Source organism: Patiria miniata, unplaced genomic scaffold, assembly GCF_015706575.1.
Source record: "Patiria miniata isolate m_02_andy unplaced genomic scaffold, ASM1570657v1 HiC_scaffold_5, whole genome shotgun sequence".
In the NCBI taxonomy this organism is placed as follows: Eukaryota; Metazoa; Echinodermata; class Asteroidea; order Valvatida; family Asterinidae; genus Patiria; species Patiria miniata.
In genome coordinates, this window is record NW_024037072.1 from 7773838 (window position 1) to 7798349 (window position 24512).

The window sequence follows — 24512 nt, forward strand, 5'->3', positions numbered from 1 at the left end:
TAAAAACATGCCTGTGATAATTCCAAGTCAAGGGCCCACCATAATACAAAATGAACGCCACTATTCTCCCCCTCAAGCCCCATAGAAATGCACATGAGTTATCTCCCGAGTGATCATTAAGGGGCCACTTTTGATGCTGATTATCGGTTCTTATCCTGTTATGGTAGTAGAAGATTATCATAATGGTGGAGTGGAGTAGAGGATTTGCCCTTAGCTAAAAGAGACTGGTGGCGATCAATAATGAAGTTATCTTGACAAAAATATCTCGACAAATACATGTATCTTGACAAAAATGTAAAGTATATGCTGTTCAGCAGGAGAATCTCCATAAAATGTATCTCTGATTGTTGATCTACATTGTATTTGTTGGCTATTCAGCACTTTTGGAGGATGGCTGCATTAAGGAGGGCATCAGAATTTTAATCATAGATGTCAGATGAAACGGGGACAGGAGGAACAGTGGATGGCAAATTTATAGAGTGACCCTGCGGTTTTTTTTAAGACAAAAATGAAGAGTTACTGAGTAGTTTTACTGCTGCTTGAGCAAGTTTTTACAAGATTGCTTTATACTTCGGAGACCACAGTATTTTTACATCACATCAGGTTTAAGCATTATGGAAGCAAGAGATGCCTCAGAGTTCTCTGAACTCACGGCCAACCGACCATCAATAAAGAAGATGACCTACATAAACGTGTACGCGTACACGATCACAACACAGCCAGCCTGCGATCGTTGGATGATGTCATTACAATAATATTTACGCAAGTTGGAGTGTTTTTTTTTTATATTTCTCTGAGAGTTCCCTTATCAACGAGCACTGCACGTGGACGGACAAAAACGGTTCTCCGTCCGTGATCCCTGAGCCCGCTGGCCGTTATGACCCAAATACGAGCGTGGTATGAAATGATGCGATATATGATGCCGGGGTTGGCGTACGTGATGGCGGGAACGGAGTATTATTGAATTTGTGCCGGATGAGTTGGGCTCTGGCAGTTGGGATGAGTAAGACATTTTTGTGGATTATCCGGAGTGTTATGATAGCTAACAAGGTTAGGGATAAGAAAAAATCATGGTTTGTCATGGACAAAACAGATATATAACAGAACAAAACACAGGTACAATTAGTGCACATAAAGTACAATGTATACCGGTACATGTCTTTAAAAGTACTTTATATACATTACATGTGCACACAAGATGTAATGATTACGTGATTGTCTCGTGCAGACCTTTACATGTACATGTACATTGCAATGCATACGTGTGGCAAATTGTATGCCATTGATATGTACACGTGCAGTAATAATTAAGACATCAATATTGCAACCTGCTCTTGTGCGTGTACATTTATTTATTTGTCGTCATAGAGATGTCTCAATAGACCATTATCATGTTGCGGCCATCTTGATTTTTTCCCATTAAAATCAACGTAGCCAAAGCGAGGCTGGAAGGGAAAAGAGTCTGGTTCCTGTTTGCATAAAAAACCTGTAATCATTCAGTACTATTAATTGGATACAGGGAACATGACTGAAATGGTGGCAGCATGATTAAAGTCTGTGGCGTCATGTTGACTGCTCTTTTCTTCCGTATCGGGGTAAAAAGAGCGTCTTGAAGAGTCCTTTCATTTCAGGCTCCATACTTAATTTTTTTCTGGAGCGATGACATGAGCAGCCCTTGTAATTATAATACCAGACATGTGCTCAGCATGGTTACATGTACGGTGCTATACATCATGCGTGACTTGTGTCTACAATATGCAGTATGTACATGTACACATGAACTGTACCAGTATGTCATCTGTGACGTTATTGCCTGTCTGCAAGTCACAAGCCAACAGCCATCCAAGCTTCTTGTTCATTTTCCACCCATGCTGCACATTCTGCCATCTACAATAATATTATACAATCCACAATGTTATCCCATCCATATCCACAAAATGTACATTGTACATAGTAACTTTCTTGGTAAGAATATTGCAACCTGACACCACATTTTCCTTCACATAATATCATCTCAATATTAAAGGTCAGCCAGTGTAAAAATGTCAACAAGACGGGAATTTGGGAAGCTTCACCTTATACCTAAATGTTGTCGTAAAATTGTTTTAGTACCGGTATTGATCCATGTACACTATTAGTACACACAATTACATAATTTATTGCATTTTGCTCTGTATAATATGTTTACACGGCATTGTAACATTTTATTGTGTGGAAATGGCAACATTGAAATAAACGTTTCTACTACTATACTTATAAAATTTTCGTGGCTCTCCATAGACTTTGTACACAAGTGCTGAAGTGGCATCTGGATACTACATTCTTTCCACTTTCTTTCAAATATACAATATTATTGATGGACTACTCATCAGATGTTTATTGTAGAGTGAGTCTTCTCTATATTCACCAGCAATATTAAACCAGGAGCTCATCAGTAAAAATCGTTTGGATACATGGAGAGGGTTGTGTACAAATTTCCTTTTATTAGGGTTAATGGGTCAAGCACTGATGAGGTCTAGATCGTGATGCCATTATTATTACATGTGGAATCCCAGATGTCTAGACGGAAGAAACCACCAGTGCATTGTAATTACATCAGGCGTTCATGATGTCACTCCGTCGACCACATTCATGTTCTGGCGAGACCTTTCAGACATCCATAGCCTGTAGGGTACGGACGCAGGGTACGTACGCAGCTACAGTAAATTACATTTGGGTTTGTACAAGAACGTTCACCATTGTACTGTTGATTGGGCATCATTTCGCATGACGCACACCCAGGACAGGTGTGATCAGTGTGTGTGCCATATAGTGAAAGGGGCGCTGTACTTTTCGTGGACCTGGAAACAATGAGTGTGTACACAGATAATAATGCACGCTCATGTGTGGAGCGTATGCTCATTTGCTACAACCATCTATCTACAACGTAATTTGTACAGTTTTACAGTTGGATGTGTTTGTATAAGATTGATTCAGCTAGCATATTGTATGCAGTGTAAAATTTCAAAAAATTCTAAATCTAAAATTTCTATAATTCCTCCTAAAGTTGATTGATCTGTCATAGTCTTGTCTCAAAAAACATTTCTTAATCAACCATACTCTTACCCTTAGTCTTACCAAAAAAACAAACTGCACTCCGAAAAGTCTTTCTGAATTGTCAGTCTCTTTTTGCATGAATTCCTTTTAATTGTTTTGTTTTCTAATCACAGCAGTAATATTTTATTTATTTTATTTGCAGTCTTATTTAAACAGGGAGGCCTCTTCAGTTACAAAACTGCTTTCCTTGAGGGCCCTGTGAATACATTTTAGCATGAGACCATAATAAATCAAACCATCAATTGAGGTTGGGGGAGGGGGGGGGGGTTATTAATTTTCAGCTTTCCTCCAGGGTGCATGTAAATCATGTACATGTTGTTCCTATGAACACAATTTTCACAAGGTCTTTCAAAGTGTATGGGTGTTTTGCACTTTTTGAAAAGGAAAAGCACTAGAAACCATTTCCTCACTTCACTGATTTCCTCTTTTTTAACTTCCCGTGTGTGTTCCCAAAAAAAAGTGAAGACTAACTTTTTGTAGTCTTGCAAAACCTTAAATTTCCATGCTTTTGTGATTTCTCAGTTGTACATTTATCTTCAAGTAAACTTGAATCCTCGATCCTGATTGGTCGATCAGTGGCAACAAGCCATGTACATATGATATCCATGTATCACGGCCGTGGTCCAAACTGCACTCCGCGTATTGCGCTATGCTTAGATGCTCTTGTCATTCCATACAGCATGCACGTGTAATATGGATAACTGCTGAAAAGTTTGTGTACCGCGTGCGTGTTCCATCTTTACTCTGCGTCAAGTTTGCTTGAAGATACCGGTAAATTTGTTGTCCCACTCGCGCTTGTAGAACACGGAAAATGTATTGCGTCTGCGTCCCACATACATTTGTACATGGGATACCACTCGGCCTTTGGTCTCGTTGCATATGGGACACAGACGCACTACATTATTCCATGTTCCACTCATGCTCGTGGGATAACTAATACAATGTAGTACATGTATGCCTGCTTATGTTACTACCAAATGATGCAGAAACCGATGAATGCAGTAATGACCCATTATGCATTGAAGTGCACTCGATGGGCACATTCATGTACATGTACTCTGTACAATTGTACACAGTTTACAATGATGAGATGGCTGATCATGTTCATTGTCATATTTGAGTATGAGTCATAACGCAATATGATCTGGGTCACCAGCTGGGAAGATGGATCATTGGGCACGTTCCATTGGCACCATCCAGGGCTGTGTTCGGAACAAGTCTACTGACTCCGAAGTAAAATAATATTATTCTTATTTATACCGCGGTATATCACTCCATAGTAAACATTATGTACCTGTGGCATTGTCCAACCTTCAGTTGTTGCACAAACTGTACCAGTGTGACACAAATTTGATTGAAAGCACTGGTACACTAATTTATGTCAAGGAAAATGGAAAGTGCAGCTCAGTACAAGGATACCGGTATACTATTAGTACTTTGCATACATGTGTACATGTAATGGTTGGTAAGGAAAGCAAGGGAGAGGTGGAGGGGGGGGGGGGGACTGCAACCTCGTTTCCATGGGTACATGTACGATCTTGCTGTGCCATGTTGTTTCCTATCATGCCTTGCACAGTCGATGTAACGCGCGACACAGTGCTTAAAATTGTGAAAGTTATTTTTTTTGTAGAATCAATTCTTTCAAACATGAGATTTCGATGACAAGTTATTTAGCTAGATTTTATATTAAATGTACGTACCTCTGTCCTCCCTTTACAACACAAGATACAGTTTTTTTGGGGGGAAAAACGATGCATTTAGAATCCATCCAGTCATCGCACAGTTGTGAAAAAAATGTTTGTATGTGACGTGGCGTGCAGGAGATATAGAGCACGCTGTCTTCGAAATACGCACGCAGTACGCTCTGAATAGCTGGTCAGAGTCGTTTACGTATTTCTCACGGCCAGTGGTTAGTGAAGGAACGCGCACGCGCCCGTGGAGTCGAGGCTGGGGCGACAGGGCATCCCCTTTGGGCGCCAGGATTGAGGAGGCTGAACCCCCCCCCCCCAATTTTTTTTAAATTTACATGTTCATTATATCTACACTTACACCACATGGGTCATTCTTTAAATTCAGGTTCCACCTGTTTCCTGAACCTGTTACATCTGATATCCATGGTTAACACATTCTGGTTGCATTCTGTAATTAATGCAGTCGTCCTCCAAGTCATTCTTGATGATACAATGTAAACGGTAAATTACAAGATTCAGAGGTACATGTACCGGTAATAGGAAAAATCCCACACTTTAATCCCTAAATTTGCACGGAGGTGCCTCTTGCACATATCTCGTATGTGCTGTTGTCAGTTAAATATTGTGCAATCACTAACCACCCCCCCCCACTGTTTTGTTTTTAACTTCCCCTTTCAACTTGACATCTGTCATGACTAGTGCAGTAATGATTACCTCATCCCCAGAGATCAATCATCAGGAACCTCTTAAGGCCAGGAGACAGTGGTTGATTGATAAATGTTCCCCTCAAGGCCTATATTTTGCAATGTGCTTTTGTGTATGAACCGTAGATGGCGCTCTAGTCACCTTTCACGAGAGCTCTAGTTCATAGGACACACTGCGTACGTGCGCTCTGGTTCCCACCCATGATGTGGTGCAAAGTACGCATTATGACTAATATGCTGAAGTTGTAAACATGTAGAATCTTTGTGTGAGCATCATGTGCCATCAGCAATAGAATGTGCAAGTTCACCTCAGAAACCTGGGAGATTTTACGAGTAAATACAGCACATCCGGGTACCATTTAAAAGATCTACAACGTGTGAACCGCTTTTTTTGTGTGCATTTGTTAATGTGTCCTGACGGGGCCTTGCCCATAAATGTGGCCAATTTACTGGACTACCTCCGTAAACATAGGCCACACGTCCACATGTACAAAAACGTGTCGCACTTTGTCAAATTTTGATTTTCACATTTAGGCTTAGTTTGTAGGGTTTTTTTGCTTTAGAAGCATACTCACCCTCTTTATAGGCTAATCAGAAAGTGCTGCCTTTTTCAGATGTCTCATTTTTGTGAAATTTCATGTTGAAATTTTGATACGCAAATGTGTGCAAATGAATCTGGAAATTTCACGAAAAATAGACATCTGAAAAAGGCAGCACTTTCTGATAAGCCTATAAAGAGGGTGAGTATGCTTCTAAAGCAAAAAACCCTACAAACTAAGCCTAAATGTGAAAATCAAAATTTGACAAAGTGTGACACCTTTTTGTACATGTGGATGTGTGGGCTATGTTTACGGAGGCAGTCCAGTAAATTGGCCACATTTATGGGGCTAGACGGGGCCCATCCAATCATGGGCAATAAATGGGTACATACATGTACATGGGTTATCAAAAGAAAAGAAAACAAAGCGTTACAATTTTCAACATATTGCAAATATTGGAAATTGATGACTATTACAAAAATAAATTTGTTGAGCTCAATTTCCGTTCAGTCAATCATGCAGATAACAATTGAGTAGATTCAAACATGGGCGTCTAGACTAGTCAGTGCTTTGTACCAAGACTTCCACAGAAGAAGTGAACGTGGACTGGCAAGACTTACAATGTACATGTACACGCTCTATGCATTTGACTCCTTCCTAAGGCTGCATCCCAATCAGCTGTCTAGAGCTAGGTCTAAGTCTGCGCCCATTAAAAATACGCGGGGACGCGCGGCTGACAATAGACGTATCCATAGCTCTGGAAGCCGGCTTCGGACACGGCCTAATGGTCCTTCCCAACTTTGTCTTTGTAACCATTGAGGGGGTACTTGTGCAAGGAGTCCATTCTAATTGCAATAACTGGCCCAGATGAGGCACTCTCCCTCACAGCGGTACGTGTACAGCGCCCTCTGTTGTTAGACTAGGTCCATTGTAAACATCTTTCAGCGAATTCGCTCGCTGTTTATGTTTTCCTCGGGAGTGTGACTCATCGATTCTGGAGACTCCTTGATTCCCGTGAGGACAACCCCCCATAAAGGGTATTGGTTACCCCTGATTAGGTGATACACGCCGTTCATCTACACAATGCAGTCACTTGACGCCCTTGACTTTGGGGATTCGAGCATGGGTAGTGTCATATAGTAAGCCCCAAGAGAAGATTCTGATACATGTACCAGATGGACAAAATAAAAAAAATTATGTCAAAATTTATGGTAGGCTTTTGAGGCTAATGTAACGGTATCAACCGGGCAGGAATTATTAGGTCATAAAAAACAGTAGGGCGTCAGCATTTTCCATAATTTATATGGCTGTTAAAGATGCAAAGAAATTACACTTATATGACTCAGAGTCAAGATGGGTGTTGGGATGAGGTTTTTGGTTCCTTATCTGTCTTGACATTTATTGGAATTTTGTCCTATGATGATTTTAATTCAAATTTAGGAGGTTGCAGAGTTGATTTGGGGAGCACAAGCAGAGGAATTTAGATAAAAATATATCTTCTTCAAATTCCATTATTCTTCTATTTACATGTACATCTCTTGACCATGGTTATGCTTTTCTCCAATATTTTGTATTTCTGTGGTTTGTTTGAATTCCCCCCCCCCTTCTCCTAAAGTAATTTTTTCGCGTCATGTCGTACCAGTTTGTCCACACGCAAGTCTATCAGACATGGTCAAAACAATAGCACTGCATGCAAAAGACTTGGAATAACGATGACCATATCTCATACACGCGTGCCAACATTTTTGAACATTTTCTGTAAATGGCTGCCATTTCTTAATTTAGGATATTGTCAATGCCATTTTTCACCCATATGGCATATCTTAAAACAATTTTGACATGTTTGTGCTTGAAAAAGTGTAATTTCATGCCTTCAATTAAAGTCTAAATTGCCTACCACTACATGGTCATGTGTTATCCCCTACGCTTTATGTTCAATATGTTATTAATCTTAACCAGTTCGTGACGGAATTATTTTTGCCGAAAATTTCAATTTTCGAAAAAGGCCAAATATAGCAGCCAACTTATTTACTGTCAAACACCACAAATACTGATTCGCAAGAGTCATTTCAACAGTATTTGTACGATTTTTCTTGCTGAAATTTTATATTTTTCAACACTCCGGGCCGGGTCAATAGGGCTCGTTCAATGACGGCCATTTCTGTAGGAGAAGTGCAACTGCGTATTTTACGCAATCGAGCATGCAATGCGCAGTGTTAAAATGTTTCAAACACGCGCGCTTGTTGCTCGAAATGTGTTCGAAACACGACCCAGCTGATGCGTGTTACAAATGCAAGTTGACGCTCAAAATGCCGATGCACGTGGCTCGTCTGTAGGAAATGACGTCATTTAAACGAGAACTATAGGCTTGGATTGGCGTGTTTAGATGTCACCCGGAGGCCATTCAAGGCATGCTTAATGTTTTAACCCGTTGGCTGTGCCTGTGTATAAAAACAGCCAGTGCGTGTTATCACATCCTCTGACTCAAACTGGTTAATGCATGTCCTTATTTGCCATACTTTGAAAATATGGAAACAGATATCTTTCGAATCCCCGATACTTACCATACATTGTACCTGTGCAGAGAGAGCAAATTATGGATCGTTAAAGATAAATGTCAAAGGTACAATGTGAACGCGTAATTGATTTGGATGTTGATTCAGTTGTCGAGACTTGGAAAGTACGGTACAAGTATTATGTTCATTGTACTTTTTTGTTATTCGTTTCCTCATATTGAAAATCAATTGCCATATTGAAACCCAATGCTTGCTGTGCGTACAATTATTATCCCATCAGCAAAGCACAGTGCTCATCACGGGCCAGATTTCAAAACATGGCTTCTGCTTTCAGCTGTGGCTACAATGGATGGGTTGTGCATAATCTGGAATTATTTTTACGCTGACAATGTCAAAACCAAATGGAAACATACAAAACTGTTATAAATTAGGAGAAATATATCTTAATATTTTTTTTGAAAGCAGGACATCAATTTAGCTGGAGTTCTTTCAAGGGCTTAAGAAATTACCCGAAGCCGATGATGAAATCAAGAATTGTGAAGTGCATTTGAAATCTGGTTCCAAGATATTTTGTGCTCTATGTTATCAAACCACGAGGTAGGAGTCCGTGGTATGGCGTATATTTGTACGCGATAAGCGGCCACAACTTGACGGTAACGCGAGAAGTACGCGAACATAAATGACTTTGTACCATTAGTCACCCCAAATATATTTTTGCACAGTTTTGGGATTCAAGTGTTATTAGCCTTTGACTCAAGTCGAGTCTTCTGATGAGGGACTCGAGTCGAGTCAGGTCATTTACTCGCAGTGAATCGAGTCGAGTCGAGTCAGTTACCTGTAGACTCGAGTTGAGTCGAGTCACCAAAAGTTGTGACTTGAGTCAATACAACTCTGATGCAGGCCATCTGTAACACAGACTTCAACTTCAGCTTCATTTCCATTTCTGCTTTATTTGAACAGATCCATAAATCTACTTCAAAAACTCTGGCCTCGTCTTGTAAGATTTGATGTTGTTATTTTAGCTGAAAATATGGAGTTTTTATCTCCAAACTAAGGTGCATAAAAGGGAATTCACTTGATTTTACGAAGTTGCTTGTAAACCTGTCTATAGTCTTCAAAACTTTTTTATTTGTCACAATTGTATTTTAACAGTTTTCAGTACTTCGCACAAATGTTGCCTTTTCCTTGAGGAAATGCATAGAATAAACATACATGTTGTAATCACACAATATACATTGCAAGTACATTACTTTTACATACTGGATGTACATGTACATGTATGACACTTAATGAGAGACTCTCGTGCTTAATAGAATATTCTTTGCCTACCAAACCGTTCAAATTCAAATTCAATTGTTTAATCCAGGAAAGTAAACCATAGGCCTATTGTTTAAGTGCACATAATACTAAGTGTGGAAGTTTTACAAAGTTTGCCAGTCTTAGGCCAAAAAAAAAATAAGTCGGTCTCTGGTCAGCGCGCGCATCGATTTTAATCATGCGCGTCAATCTTTTTTTTTTCCAAAATGTTCCATGATAGCTCCAACAGCGCCCTCTATTGCCGCACCTCAATTTCTTTTTTACCAAAAAGCACCAAAGAATGGGAAATTGCACCAAGGCAAATGATCGATAGCACCGAGGCAAATTATGGAGGACACCAATGTACATGTACATGAGGACACCAAAAAAGCAAAATAGTACCCCACCTTGTCTGTACAATCGAAGCTTGAAAAAAAAAAAAAAAAGCAAAAAAAAAAAAAAAAAGCCGCGTTCCCGCGTCAATTCTGGAACTTTGGTCTGACCAGAGACCGAATTTTTTTTTTGGCCTTATTAAGAACAGGACACATATGTGACCCGCTCTGCAAAAATGAGTCTGATGTCGCATAGCTTGAATTCCAGCTTTCACCACTTTTAAATGGAAACAGTGAAAATTTGCTCAAAATTTGGATTTTTTTTGTTTTTGTTTTATTTTTTTGTTTGATAGTTTTAGTTCAGATATCTTACACAGAAATTTAAATATTGTAAGAAAAAGACTAACAAATTTATGATTTTTGGTGCTTTTCTTGGTTAGTTACAGTGTATTTGTAATTTTTAAACCCCTTTTTCTTCATTGAGACATTTCTTGCTTTGCAAAAACTTGACAGAATTAAAAAAGGCACAACAGTGCAACCAAACGCCCTAGAGAGGTCCGTGATATACCAAATGAAAGCTTATTTCATTCCCATTTTATTAATGTAGTTAACTCAAAATGTCAGTTTTGCCACAACAGACTCATTTTTGTGGAGCGGGTCACATATATGTGTACATGTACTGTACCTGTACTGTACGTAAAGCACATGTCTTACCAAATTTTAAACTTGATCTCACCTCCTTCGTGACAGATGCCGGCCGGAACTTGTTGCTGCCTCATGCAAACTCAGCAGCAGTAACCATCTCAAACGCTCAAAAACCTTGTGGAACGATCCAATAAGATTCCAAAATATACATGTAGTTTATGTCTTTTGTTACTGGAACATGTTCATATGCCTAGCTAGATGGTCAAAGTGTGGTATGGCTCCAAAGTCATTGGAATTCTGTGTCATCACACCCCCTGGTATCTCAAATCAATCATCTCCGGGCACAATTCAGTCCTCACGCCTCTGCATTCCCTCCAAAATCGCCCCGGTCTGCCTGAAGTTTTTCACCTTGGCATTATGGGTAATCAACGGGTAATGAGCCCTCCGAAAGCGATGACGATGTTGTGGTGGGGGGGGGGGGGGTTGTGGAAGTGGGGATTACAGACTGCACAATCCATTTGTCGACAGTAATAATTTATCGAGTAGATTGGCCAATTAAAGCGGGACTGATAAGTTGCCGGCTCGTGGCCGTGAAATGACACACAGACGGGGTCCATATCCCCAAGAGCTTAAGAGAAAGGCTCCAACAAAAGTGGTGATGCAAGATTTGTAATGCCCAGATGTGCTCGTGGAAGCCTCATTGTTATTGTTTAGCTTCACTCTCAACACATACACAAGTTCTCTGTCCTGGCTTGATTTGCATACATGCTGCTTGCGTGAGTGGCCACGGTTGGTGGATTTTGTAGGTCGGCCATGTGATGTTTCTACATGGATTTACCGTTGCGAGAGTGGTGTAAGGGATGCACTTGTTTCTACTCAGGGAAATAACTGGGATGAGTTACCAGTGCGACAAATGTAGGTATCCGTTTCTTCACTGCATGGACGCGTTGCCTCCATTTTCTGACTTCTGAAACATTTTGTGTGGCTTGGTCACAATTATAAATTTGTATTTTTTTGTCTCCCTTTATTTTCAGGTGCCTTCCATTGTGATGGGCTGAGAGCGTCCGATGTTCTCCCTATCCTGAGAGAGAAGATTGCTTATTGCTCAGGTATTTTCTACTATGTTGTCTGATATAAGTCTGGAGGATTTAATTTAACCAGTTTTAAAAGTTTGAAATTCCAAACCGGATTTGGAATCTGCACGCATGACTGTAAAGCAAATATATTTTTTTTTCATAGACTTGTTAAAGGCATGCATAGGATCATTTGCTTTTCATGCATTTTGTTTGTTTCCAATAAAAACACCACTCAAAATCCGAAGAAGAACGTTCAAAACCTAACCTGTTGAAGTTTCCACTCAGTGGCAGTTACACTTTTTGAGAAAGCAGTGAAAAACCATGAACAACCTTTTGATCATGAAACACAATTTCGTCCATAGCACTATTTACATGTACACATCCAAAAGTCAGTCAGTTGACTGATCATTGGAAATCACCTACATTTCTTAATTTCTTGTAAATGACAGCAAGCCAGACGGAATAATTTCTCTGGGTGTTTAGTACCAGTACGATCTTTATTCCAAGTGAGTATTTTGATGATAATTCGTTGGGTTACATTTGGGATAAATGCAAATGATCCTTTGCGCCTTTAAGTTGGTCGTCAGTCAGCCACAAAGTCAAAGGGACAGTGAAAATAAAGACAGTGGAAAGCGTTTGTCACAGTTCATCCGGATGGTTTGCCACTCCACTTCCGACTCAGGGATGACTTCCTAAGACTTGTGAGGACAACTCTTGCTTGTTTTGGTTGGTGTCATGTGACAGCTTTTCCACATGGAGCACAAGTTGGTCTCATATTATTGACACGTGTTCTCTACATGTAGTGATCCCTAGAAGAGCGAAGAGGCTTAGTGCTGGGCTGTTTAAGCCGTACATGTATCTCCCCAATCCTGAGGGATTATTACACGGTTTAATTGCAGAGCGACACTGACACACTTAATCCACTGCGCAAAGCCTAAAACTATCAGTTGTAACAAACTGTTACTAATGTTGCTAGTGGTAATTGCTAATGTTGCTAGCATCGTGACTTTGGGCGTGATCTCTGGCTACATTACAGGTTTATTACTTTTTTCCTTTGAAAGGGATGTCATATTAACACAACATGCAATTTTGTGAACAACTATGACATGGTATATACCGTTCACTGCCTTCAGTAACAAAAACATTCCACCGGTAATTATTTTAAAAAAATGATGGCATTTCAATGAATCTACATTCATCCTAAAACCCCATTTATCGGAAAGTTTCCGGTGAGCGTACCGACTGATCTAAAACACATGTGTCCGTTGAGCAACTGGCCTGCTTTTTTCCAGATCATTAAGGATGAATCACACACAATAACTGTTTGTTTTTTTCCCTTCTCTGGTCATTGAATGATATTGAATGATAATGAAAGCCATGTTTGGTATCCTTTTATGGCTCATTTGAGGGAGGAGAGAGGACTGAAGAGGGGAGGAGTTTAGAGTGCCAAATAGGGGGGGGGGGAGAGAGAGACTGGAAGAGTATATTATCATTTTTAATGAATTGCATGGCATCTTCCCAGCTGTTTATGTTTGACACTCTTCCACTCGGACTCTTCAAAATCTTGTAAGAGTCTCAGAGAATTTCCAAGATTTAGGAAGGTACATGTAGAGCCTAGCTGTTACTACTTCACTTGAGGCTTGATGACCGTCGAAAGTTCAAGTTCAAAGTGGAAAGTTCATGTTTGGTTTCTAACCAAAAAAACCATCTATTTTAAAAGTTGAATGATGCTAGCAACATTAGCAATGCTGCAAACCTGGGAAATTATAGCAAACATGGATCACTTCCAGAGGATACACTGAGGTCGCAGGTTCAAAACCCACTCCAGTCAATTTCTTTGTTCAACTTTTTAAAATAACTACATGTATAATGCACCTAGTCAGTTTTCCTTTGTGGTTTATTGAAAACAAATAAAATGTCCACACAGATGGTAAAAAAGGGAATGAGTGTATGCAGGAGTTTAAGTTTTATATACAGTACTTATAAATGGTTGTAACAAAAAAAAAATCATCTGTAAGGCCAAAAAAAATAAATATTCGGTCTCTGGTCAGACCAAAGTTCCGGAATTGACGCGGCCACGCGGCTTTTTTTTTTTTTTTGCTTTTTTTTTTCTTCAAGCTTGGATTGTACAGACAAGGTAGGTACTATTTTGCTTTTTTGGTGTCCTCATGTACATTGGTGTCCTCCATAATTTGCCTTGGTGCTTTCGATCATTTGCCTTGGTGCAATTTCCCATTCCTTGGTGCTCTTTGGTAAAAAAAAAATTGAGGAGGTGTGGAAATAGAGGGCGCTGTTGGAGCTACTGCGGAACATTTTGGAAAAAAAAGATCGACGCACATGATTAAAATCGACGCGCGTGCTGACCAGAGACCGACTTATTTTTTTTTTTTGCCTAACACAAGGTTTTGCTTTTTACCGATTTAAGGCACAGATTAGCGATACATGTACATGTTGGTCAGGGGTTCGAGTCCCAGAGAATTATATTCAGGCATGCAACTTTTCCTCCGATCAGGTGATTTCCTCTTTCTTAAAATTCCCTTGTCTGCCGTTAAAAATGGAAAAGAAAGTCATCGGAAGTCTTGGAAGTACTGGTACCTCTTTTGTGGCATTACATGCCTTCTAACAAGCATTGACAATGTAGTGCTTACATTTTTGGCGCAAAGGTCATAAGCATGTATTTTGACATCACACGATATGAAACATTTTACCAAATGTCCAAAACTCAGTGTCATGAATGATTCAATCACATAACCTCAGGAGCCCATCACATATCCATTACATGTCCTACAGTTTCAAGTCAAGTCACGATCTATAAATCTGTGGTTTTGGGATTTTTTTTGTTTATATTGCTCATCCCCTGTTACTTATTAGTTCTGGGAAAGCACTTGTGATTTACTTTTGACTGGACTTGTGATGGACTCGACTATGAAACACTGCATAAAATACTGATTATTAACATCTCCAATACTGATTCTGATTGATATTCTAGGAGGGAGAGATAAGCGAGGTGGCCCCATCCTTACCTTCCCTTCCAGACCCAACCTGGATAAAGTCAAACCGGAGGACCTGCGGCGAGTCGTCTACTACCTCAGCACAATACCGAGGTTGGTTTCATAAGCCGGGTTTGCAATTACTCGGCTATGGCTAACAATTACACATGCGGCTATGGAAGCGGCTGAAGCCACTTGCCATAGACACGTGTGTTATTGTGAGCCGTAGCCATTAGTTTGGATGCAGCCTTAGTCCTAGCCTTAACCGTAGTCTTATTGGCTAGGTCATCTCTTCAACACCGGATGAAAACCGGAGCCCAATTTCATGTAGAAAAAAAAAGATTGAGCAGATTCATATGTTAGGGGGGAAAAAAAAGATGTGTACCAACTCATGTGAAATATACAGCACATGATGTTTTGGCCGATAACAGATTTTCTTACATGTAAGCAAGCATTTTGTGTGCTAACTAAAGCCCAATTTCATGGCTGTGCTTACCATTAGCGGAAAATCCCTGCTTATTGTAGCAGAAAATTCTGTGCTTACGGTAAGTGAATTTTGGCTTCTGCGCATGTGTGCATCCCTTAAATAAGGGTTTGTGCTTACAGGGTTAGCACAGAATTTTTCTGCTGGTGCGGTTAGCACAAAATGGTGATCGTAAGCACCAAATTCTGTGGTTAGCAGATGGCTCTACTTATTTGAAGGCTCTGCTAACCACAGAATTCCGCGCTTACGGTCACCATTATGTGCTTAACCAGAATTTTCTGCTATAATCAGGAATTTTTAGCTTACAGTAAGCAGAGCCAAGAAATGGAGCCCAGTTGCCCATGCACAGCAATTTTGAATTGTTTGCGGTGTGACCGTTTCAGGGGGATCTTTTATGTGTGTTAGTTCTTCAAAACCAACCCCAGATAATTTAACGGCCTTTTTTGGAGGGTTGCAGAAGCACAAAATAGAAAGAAAAAATCCTTACAATGAAAATACAAATTGAAAAGTTGATAGAAAAAAAATGTACTTGTTGAAGATCAGGGGGCAGCAACTTAAGAAAGAATAATTAAAAATGTTTTTGTGGAAAAAAGGCTTAACAAGTTACAAATGTTATACACTTGATCGGGGGAAGAGAGAACCCACGCAAGTTGCTGGGCAAATATAGACACAACATGCCTCTGTGGCCCGTGTGCAAGCTTGCCTAGGCCGTCCTGACATTTACACAGATGGAGAGTCTCTCAGAAATGGATCCTGTTTGGATCCCAGATTGTCACGTAGACCATTGCTTTCTGTTGATTTGAGAGCAGAATGTTTGACTTCAGGATTTTTAAATCATACATGTACATTTAACCTTATCATATTCATAGAACTTTTTCAGTGAGTGTATACAATAGAGTCAACAATTTCAAAATGTGAAAAGAATCTTTGACTTGATAATTTTTTTAGGAGGAGGTGGAGATGTGTTTGATATAATGATTCCATTATCATTATCTCTACATTATCATTATCTCTACATGTAACCTTGACAGCTACTTTGCTACTCATAATTTATGACTCATAAAATGATTGATGAATTCATTATTTCATGGCGTGATATAATATTCTGCACAGATTTTATCATCTCGTTTTGAATTACTTGATTCCTTTTTTTTAATTTGGAAAATTGCAGTTCAAATTTTGTGGGGCATTTGCTCATGAAGCTCATTGCAATTTGGTCTCACAAAGAGATGCAATATCATCAGCCCATTCCTTATCTATAGTTAAGTCGTTACTGGCCAACCGTCATAACACCAATTTTTTTGTCTCGTCAAAACCCACGCACAAGTAGCATGCAAAAGTAAATAAACACAACACCGCGTCAATCCAGTTATGATTATTTACAAACCCACCTCAGCGTCTGGAATGGTTATTTGAACAAGAATAATTACCGGTAGCGGGTTCCTAATCCCATAATTGCACCGCCGAACTCACCAGGCGTGGTACCGAATCACACTCACTGCGAGCACTTCATATTCACTGCGGCCACAGTGTGACTTTGTCCTCAGATTTGTAAATGTCCATTGACGCCAGCTAATTGAAACGAGTACTGGAGCAGAAGATAATCAATATTTTCAATTTTGATAACGAGAGCCGAGAATTAAAAATCATTTACAGTTTGCTAGCGTGTGGAGGAATGGGATTGTCTTTGACTGAGTGGGGCCAAGGATTTTCTGTGGTTCACCTGAACCAGTTTATGAAGACTCTGCTTTCAACTGTACTGCAAGAACATAACGGACACACACAAACAAGAGGGAAACTTTGAGCATTTTGTAGATCTGTCTATTACGACGGGCAGAGCATACTTTTCGAAACATGGAGTCCCTCCGGTTCTTTTCGGAACCACACATACTCACAAAAGAGATTTATTCACATGGTGCTACCGCAAACTTATCTTGTCTTAGTATCTTTCCACCATGCAAACCTTCAAATCTCATCTGTCTATTTCCATTGTTCATGATGTTCAAAACACAGGTCTACATTTTTCGGAGTCAATGTTTAGGTGTCCATCAGAGTTACTTTCTTTCCGCTTCATTTTGTGTGTGTGTTACTGATAAATGGTCTCAATGATATTGACAAAATTATAGAATTTTGGACTGGATGGTATTTGGAAAAGTGAAAAGACTGCAGGGCTGTTCATTCTCCAATCATTCAGTATTTGATTGCTTGAAACTGCGTTTGACCGAATTTTCAAAACTGCTAGCTGCAAATGTGTGCTGGCCAGGTAAAAACTCGCATGAAGAGCGCGCCGGTTGAAATTTGTGTTTGGCGATCGATTTTGGGTTGCTGGAGTATTTTGCAGTAAGTATTTTATTACTGCAAAATGATGAACCACCATCGACCAAAAAGGTTACTGTCTAAGTGGCACCTGACAATAAAGTGCCAACATTTTAAGATAAAACAACAACACAGTCGTGTATATACAGTGTGTGCGTAGTTTTTGCTTTCGAATATTCAAACCGGCTTAAAGCTTATCGAATATTTGGTTGATGATCGAATATACGAGTACAGTCGAATCTCGTTCGTACAAACTCTGTTAATACAAAATTCTGGTTATAACAAACATAAAGCCTTAGTCCCGACTGTGCATTTATGTGCACAATGAATGGGACTGATGTTCCTATTAATACAAAATTCTGATATATAACAAACAATTTGGCTAGGTCCGAACGAGTTTGTATTAATGAGACTCGACTGTATTTGGTATAAGTGGAGAACGCCCCTAAAAGACACCCTAACAGTGGTATCAGATTGAGATAAATTTTTATGAAAGGAGACTTATAGTTAAGGGGAGTCCAGTTGGCTTTGTGGACATTTCTTTGCCTTGGAGCTTGTAGATGCTGATGTGCAGCAGTAATGGACTGTTTTATGTAAGTTGGCAGGGTGGCACAAAACAAATTCAGGAGCTTGGTCACAAAAGTGGAGTTGGGGAAGCAACAATTACCGTACATGAATTCCTTTGAAAAATTGAGTGGGCACTTAATGATACCGGTATGCCTTCCAATGCCAATGCAATTAGTCTAATCTTTTTTTTTTTAAATCCAAGTAAAAAAAAACCTACTCAATGACTATTTTTTTTTGATGCATTAGTCTCAGAATGATCATCAAGTGATGTTTTCATCCTCGTATTTTAATGACTTTTAGGACACGCGACACTCTGTGGTAAAACGATATTAGCTTTTAACAAACCTTGGCCCACTGCCAGAAAAAGACTAATCATAATGGCATATGGATTATGTATTCATATCAGGAGACATAAATCAACAAGCGTGCTCGGGAAAAACAGAAATACAACAACTGCAGTTTCTCGACAGAATGTTGTCCTTTATATTGTTACACGTATAATGCATAAAATATTTAGTTTGTTTGTTCAAGTTTTTTTAAACCAATTCTTAGCATGCAATTTGAAATTTATGGATTCTTGTATACAGTATGCGTACAATGTACCGATATGTACCAGTTACATTGTACATCTAGGGATCTGCACGTGTTCCCCAACTCAGTTTGCTAAACATCATGAACTGTATGTCAATTTCTTTTTTCGTTGTAGCAATAAATGAATAAATGATACGTGCCCTAAGGGTAGAATATTTAAATTTATTTTATTTTAAAATAAAATTTTAGCCAGATCCCTACAACATGTGATTAGATACCAGTATGATAAACAGCTTAAAATAAGCCATATCCTAGACTTCATTAATTTTTGACGGCGTTGACCGACGCTTTCATTCATCTAGCTGACACCAAGCTGAAGTCAGACGAGCGAAGGAATCTTAAGTTAGTCTGAAGTCTACATGAGTGTCACACTTAGCATAGCGCACGGAGCTCTTCATTGATATGATTCAAGGAATTCTAAATTTGGCCTGACATTTGTAGGGTCTTCTTGAAATAATGGAGACAGAAAGACGCTTGCACGTAAATTATGTACATGTACATGTACTGTACATGTATTCATAATAGTACAAATTACAAGCAGAGTATATTGTACGTACCGGTACATGTACCGGTACATTTGCGTGTCACTGACTGTTCTTTCAACTTTGGGATGTTGCTGTATACATACATGTTTGCCTTGCACAGAAATTAACTCCAATGGTTACAGGAAAATCCAGTTACTTTATGTTGATCATCAATTGCTACAAATTGTAGCCAATGGCATTTTGTGAACTGTTCCTGTACAGCCGATAGTGATTCCACATAATGTGCAGTATACTGGTAGTACGTGTGCAAGTACATGTATAAAAGCTTTACTAAAACGTATAAAAACTTTTATTTATTATACGTGTAAACCATTTTGGTTGTATATTACCATTTCTCGTTGTTTCGTGAGTACGAGTATAAGTAATAACATGTATCCACAAATAAGAGTAATAAATACAAGTACGGTAGTTTACCATGAGCACATGCAAGCATGAGTATGGATACAATGCTTATTATGCAAATGTATTGTAAGTACATATATGTATGAGTACCTGAGTATGAGTATTTTTTTCACCAAGATTGAATCGAAAAGATAGTGAGCAATTAAAGTACATTATAAGTCTAACTGTTGATGCATTTGTGTGGGTTTGACCAAATAAGGACGCCACACAACCTCCACAACTTACAGATATTCAATGTGATGGAATTTTAATGAATGTCTTCTAATCTTTGTGTGGTTTCTGGAGATGTTCATCTTAGGCCAAGTAAAAAAAAACCCCAGTTTCTAGGCCCTGCCCGTTCCCTTTTTTCCCTCCCGCCTCATTTTTTTTCCCTTCCTGTTTTTTTTTCAATCCTTCATTTGAAATATAAATTTTTGTCTGGTTTACATTTCTCCAGCAAAACTATAGCTACATGTATGTATGCAAGTTTAAAATCTGGTAGAAGGCTCCTTTGAACACAAAAAAAGTGTCAGTAAAAGAGTCAAGAGAATGGAAGAATTGATCTTGGAGAATCTGCCATCTTGGGAAATAAAAAACCGGCAGCCTCCTCCCTTTTTTAAAACAGCTCAGACAAGAAACTATTTTTTCTTTTACTTGACCATGTCTAATTGTTGCGTTTTATCTCTTCTTCCCCCATGCAGTGATGAGGCCAGGGACCTAGGCTTCACTGTCATCATTGACATGAGAGGATCCACCTGGAGTAACATCAAACCAGTCCTCAAGGTCTTACAGGTAAAAATGCTTAGCATCAATCTCAGGGCCCAATTTCACGGCACTGCTTAGCAAAAAAATTGCTAAGCACAAAAAAAGCCTGGCTTATAAAAGCAGTTTACCAGCCAAAACTTCATGTGATTTCACGCTATAGCAAACAACAGCTGAGTACTAGTGACGAGCAATATACATCACATGGAGTTTTGGCTGGTAACCTGCTTTTATAAGCCAGATTTTGTGCTAAGCAAATTTGTTTGTTTAGCAGCTCCGTGAAATTGGCCCCAGGAGCTGTTCAGCAGAAAGTCTTGCTTAGCAATTTTATTTGTTTAACAAAAATCTGCAGAGTACCGGTCACAAGCAGTGTACAAAACATGATGTTTTAGCTGGTAACCAGTTTCTGCTAAGCAAAAATGTTCTGTGCTAAGCGACATTATGATGGTAACACCAGGTCAAATCTAACTGATGGGTAAAAACTCAATTAAAACCATAAACAAACCAAAGACATAACCCCCCAAATGAAATACACAGAAATAAAATACTCTTTAGTATGCAGTATGAGTTCTCCAGATCAAATTTAAGTGATGGGTCGACTGGGATTTAACTCCATAAATAATATAAAAAAATAAAACACACCCCCTCAAAAAACAAAACAAAACAAAAACAACACAGCAATACAATTCTCTTTAGTAAAGGCACTGTGATTTCTCCAACTCCCCAGTTTCTTCAACATACAGGATTTAGGAAGGTATAGCCCAACACTATCTCTTAATTCACATATGACTTGATGCCCTTAGAAAGATTAAAGTACCGGTACAGCCATTGATTTTGTGCAGAGCGGTGGGTTGTAGGAAACTTTAGGAAAGTTCGTTGGAATGCCAAGTGGTTTGGGGTTTAGGTTTATCAGAATTTGCAAAATGTGATTGAAAGACTAATCCCGGTTTATTGAGAAAAAACGAAATTTAAGATTTGTTTTTTTTCCTTTTATGTGATTTTAAATGTGTAGCCATCAGTTTTTGCAAAGACTCACGTATGAAATGTGAAATAGCCAGTTATATGTACATGTATGACAAGACTGCTGCAGCCTTATACATTCCAGGGGAGTCAGTTAAGATATGAATAATTACGATCAAATAGTACATCTTTGAGATGTTTTCATGTGAAGGACATCTGTAACTAAATCATGAAAATTCATCCCAGGCTTCCAAGCCCATTGTATTGTCACAAAGCTGTGCCCTACTTATTGCATCACATGTGTTATATACATGTAGAACTATGTAGAACTATGATCATCATAAGCTCTGAGCAAAACCGTGCCTTTTTGTTGTTCTGGCCCAAACCTCTTTCACTGTGATCTCAGTTCGCGGACGTACATGACACAGTTCATCGGTGCGTTGAATGCATGCCACACGTGCCGCGCCTGATGAATGACAGACTTAACTCATAACTGTCTCTCTGATTTGGAGTAAAAAGGGGAAAAGGATTGTTAGATGTCTGATAATAATGTAGACTGAAAAAAATGAAAGAAGAACTTGCTAAGTTCGCAACGTCAGGCCACATTAATTTTTAGATTTAATAATGTAGACTGATAGTTCAGCACATAGTATACAAAGTTACGGTAAAACAAATTACTTGTAGTAAATAAATATGTTTGGGTACCTACATGTACATGAAAGACGGATTAAAGTTCTTAAAAAATATTTACAAATTTGGAACCTTAAAGGGAATATATAACATTTGCAAACATCATAAAACAAAACTACCAAATTATTACAAAATACCTTGCTGGACTGTTAGTGAATGACAGTCTAAAGCATCCCATAAAATCATGGCACCTGGTGTGCTGTCATTTTCAAGAATGGTGGTATTTTTTTTATCACTTTCCAACGGTGGGTGGCTGATCAGCAAAAAGTATTTTTTATCAATTTCCAACGGTGGTCGGCTGACCAATAAAAACCTGGCTTTATTCAAATACTTCCTCCAATTCACCATATTTAGTTGGTTTGAATTATATTTGCAATTGATTAAACATCCATGAATGGGTACAAGCCTTCTAGACTGGTTCCCTGACCTTACAATTCCCGACGTCTGTAAATTGCTCCATATCAGTTTAAGTGGGGTCAGGGAACTGGACTACAAGAACATGATTGTTTTTCTTGGTTTTTCCTGCATCTACGAAGGCAAAACTTCAAACAAGTCAGTGTAACAATTGCCATAAAATATTAATCCCCAAATCCATCTATTTCTAAAAATTACAGCAAAAGCAAATGTTGTATATATTCCCTTTAAGCTTTACAAATAATTATTTGCACTGGATGACCAATAACATTTGAAGCAATAATTGAAATATTGTTATTCCTATCAAGGAAAGGAGAAACTCGTTTCCAAATAAAGTATGACAATTTTGTTAGAGTCAGTTAACATACACAAATGAATCACTTACGTAATGCGCCAAGAGCAGATAAAGTTAAACAAACATTTCAGATGACTGAAATCTTGAAATTTCCCCATGAAGTGTGAGTAAATGCAAGATTGCATATTGAAGGGGATAATGACCTTACACCAGTGCATAAAACCTTCCCAAATAGGGCCATAATTCACCATGGCCATTCACTCCTATCCTAGGCATGCCAGTCAGTTGAGTTATTTGCCTTTGGTCTGTATATCAGTCTTTCATTGCTCATTAAACACATTCTCACATCATGCTCATGTCTTGACACTCGAGATATATGCTAGCAATGGATTTTTGATCCCTATGCTCTGCCCATGGTGTGAGCCCATTCCCGCAATGTGATTTATAGCAGTCGGAGATACCCTATGTACCCAAAGCATCAATTTCCGACTTCTAAAACAAACACTACAAATTTCTTCCGTCAAGATGATTAGTACATGTATGAATTCTTCCTTTATAACCAAACATAGACTATTCCGAGCACATGAACACTCATGTACGCTCATGAAAGCCCCCTTCAATGGCAAAAGCATCGCTCTAGCTATTGTTAAGATAATCTGTCACGGGGCGGTTGCTTTATTGAGTAGGGCAATTCCAGCATTACGGAAGAAAATGTAATGTCTGTGACATTTCCAATTAACCATGATCATTAACCCTCCCTTTGGTTGATCAGTCACAATCAGTCAAAAAGTCAAAACTTGGTTGAAAGATAGTAAGGGGACTAAACTCCCTGTGAAATGATTCTTTCTGGGAAGCTGTCATTTTGAAGTAATCAACGAAAGAAGGCGTTTCCAACGGTGATTCTTAAGAAGCACCGTAGGAAAATTTAAATTAGTAGTTCGTTTTGTTATTCAGCGCAGCGCGCACAAGTATTGGAACGACGCACACGCGCGCGCGGTTGTTATAATTCGTCGGATCAGTGCGCGACGTCGCGTATAGCTGCAATTCAAAACAATTCAAAACATGATTCAGTAACTTTGGATTTGAAATTGAGATCTTAGAATGCTGTTTTTCTCGGAATGTACAGCTGAAGCTTAGTTGAAACTTCATCAGGTTAGTTGTTCAGTATCCTTCATTAGATTTTGAACACTTTTGTTGCTTCAAACGAACAAAATGCACTAATTACAAATGATGGACTATACCTTTAACACAAGCTAGTCATCACGCTAGTCACCAACAGTTAGATCATAATACAAGTGGCACCGTGACTTTCCAAAAAGCAGGTTGCTGGTAGGCACATCCGGCTTATCAATCTCCTACAGTCAAAGCATAGCTATATTAGGTTTCATAACAATCACAGCCAGTCAATCCTGCTTTATGAAGGCAGGGAGCACTCAACTGTTGAAAACAGTCACTTGATTTATTTTGACTACTGGGCTAGCCTTGTTGAAATTGCCAGCCAGAGTAGGAGGGTTAATGATTCGGAGAAATGATCCTAAACTCCAAAATTTGGCGCAGCTGTGCAACGTTTGAAATAATCCAAACATCTTGGACGAGGATAATACCAGCATTTACCGTATGAC

The 24512-nt window shown here is 39.1% G+C and overlaps 1 protein-coding gene across 1 annotated transcript in view; it reads left to right on the forward strand.

Moving 5' to 3' along the window:
• The window catches only part of LOC119740619 (kalirin-like), a 57688-nt gene that overhangs the window by 17367 nt on the left and 15809 nt on the right, over positions 1-24512 (forward strand). Inside the window, exons 2-4 of the mRNA XM_038215981.1 lie at positions 11854-11928; positions 14885-14999; positions 20471-20561. Of these exons, the coding sequence (XP_038071909.1) occupies positions 11854-11928; positions 14885-14999; positions 20471-20561 (281 nt within the window). The remainder of the gene's footprint in view (positions 1-11853; positions 11929-14884; positions 15000-20470; positions 20562-24512) is intronic.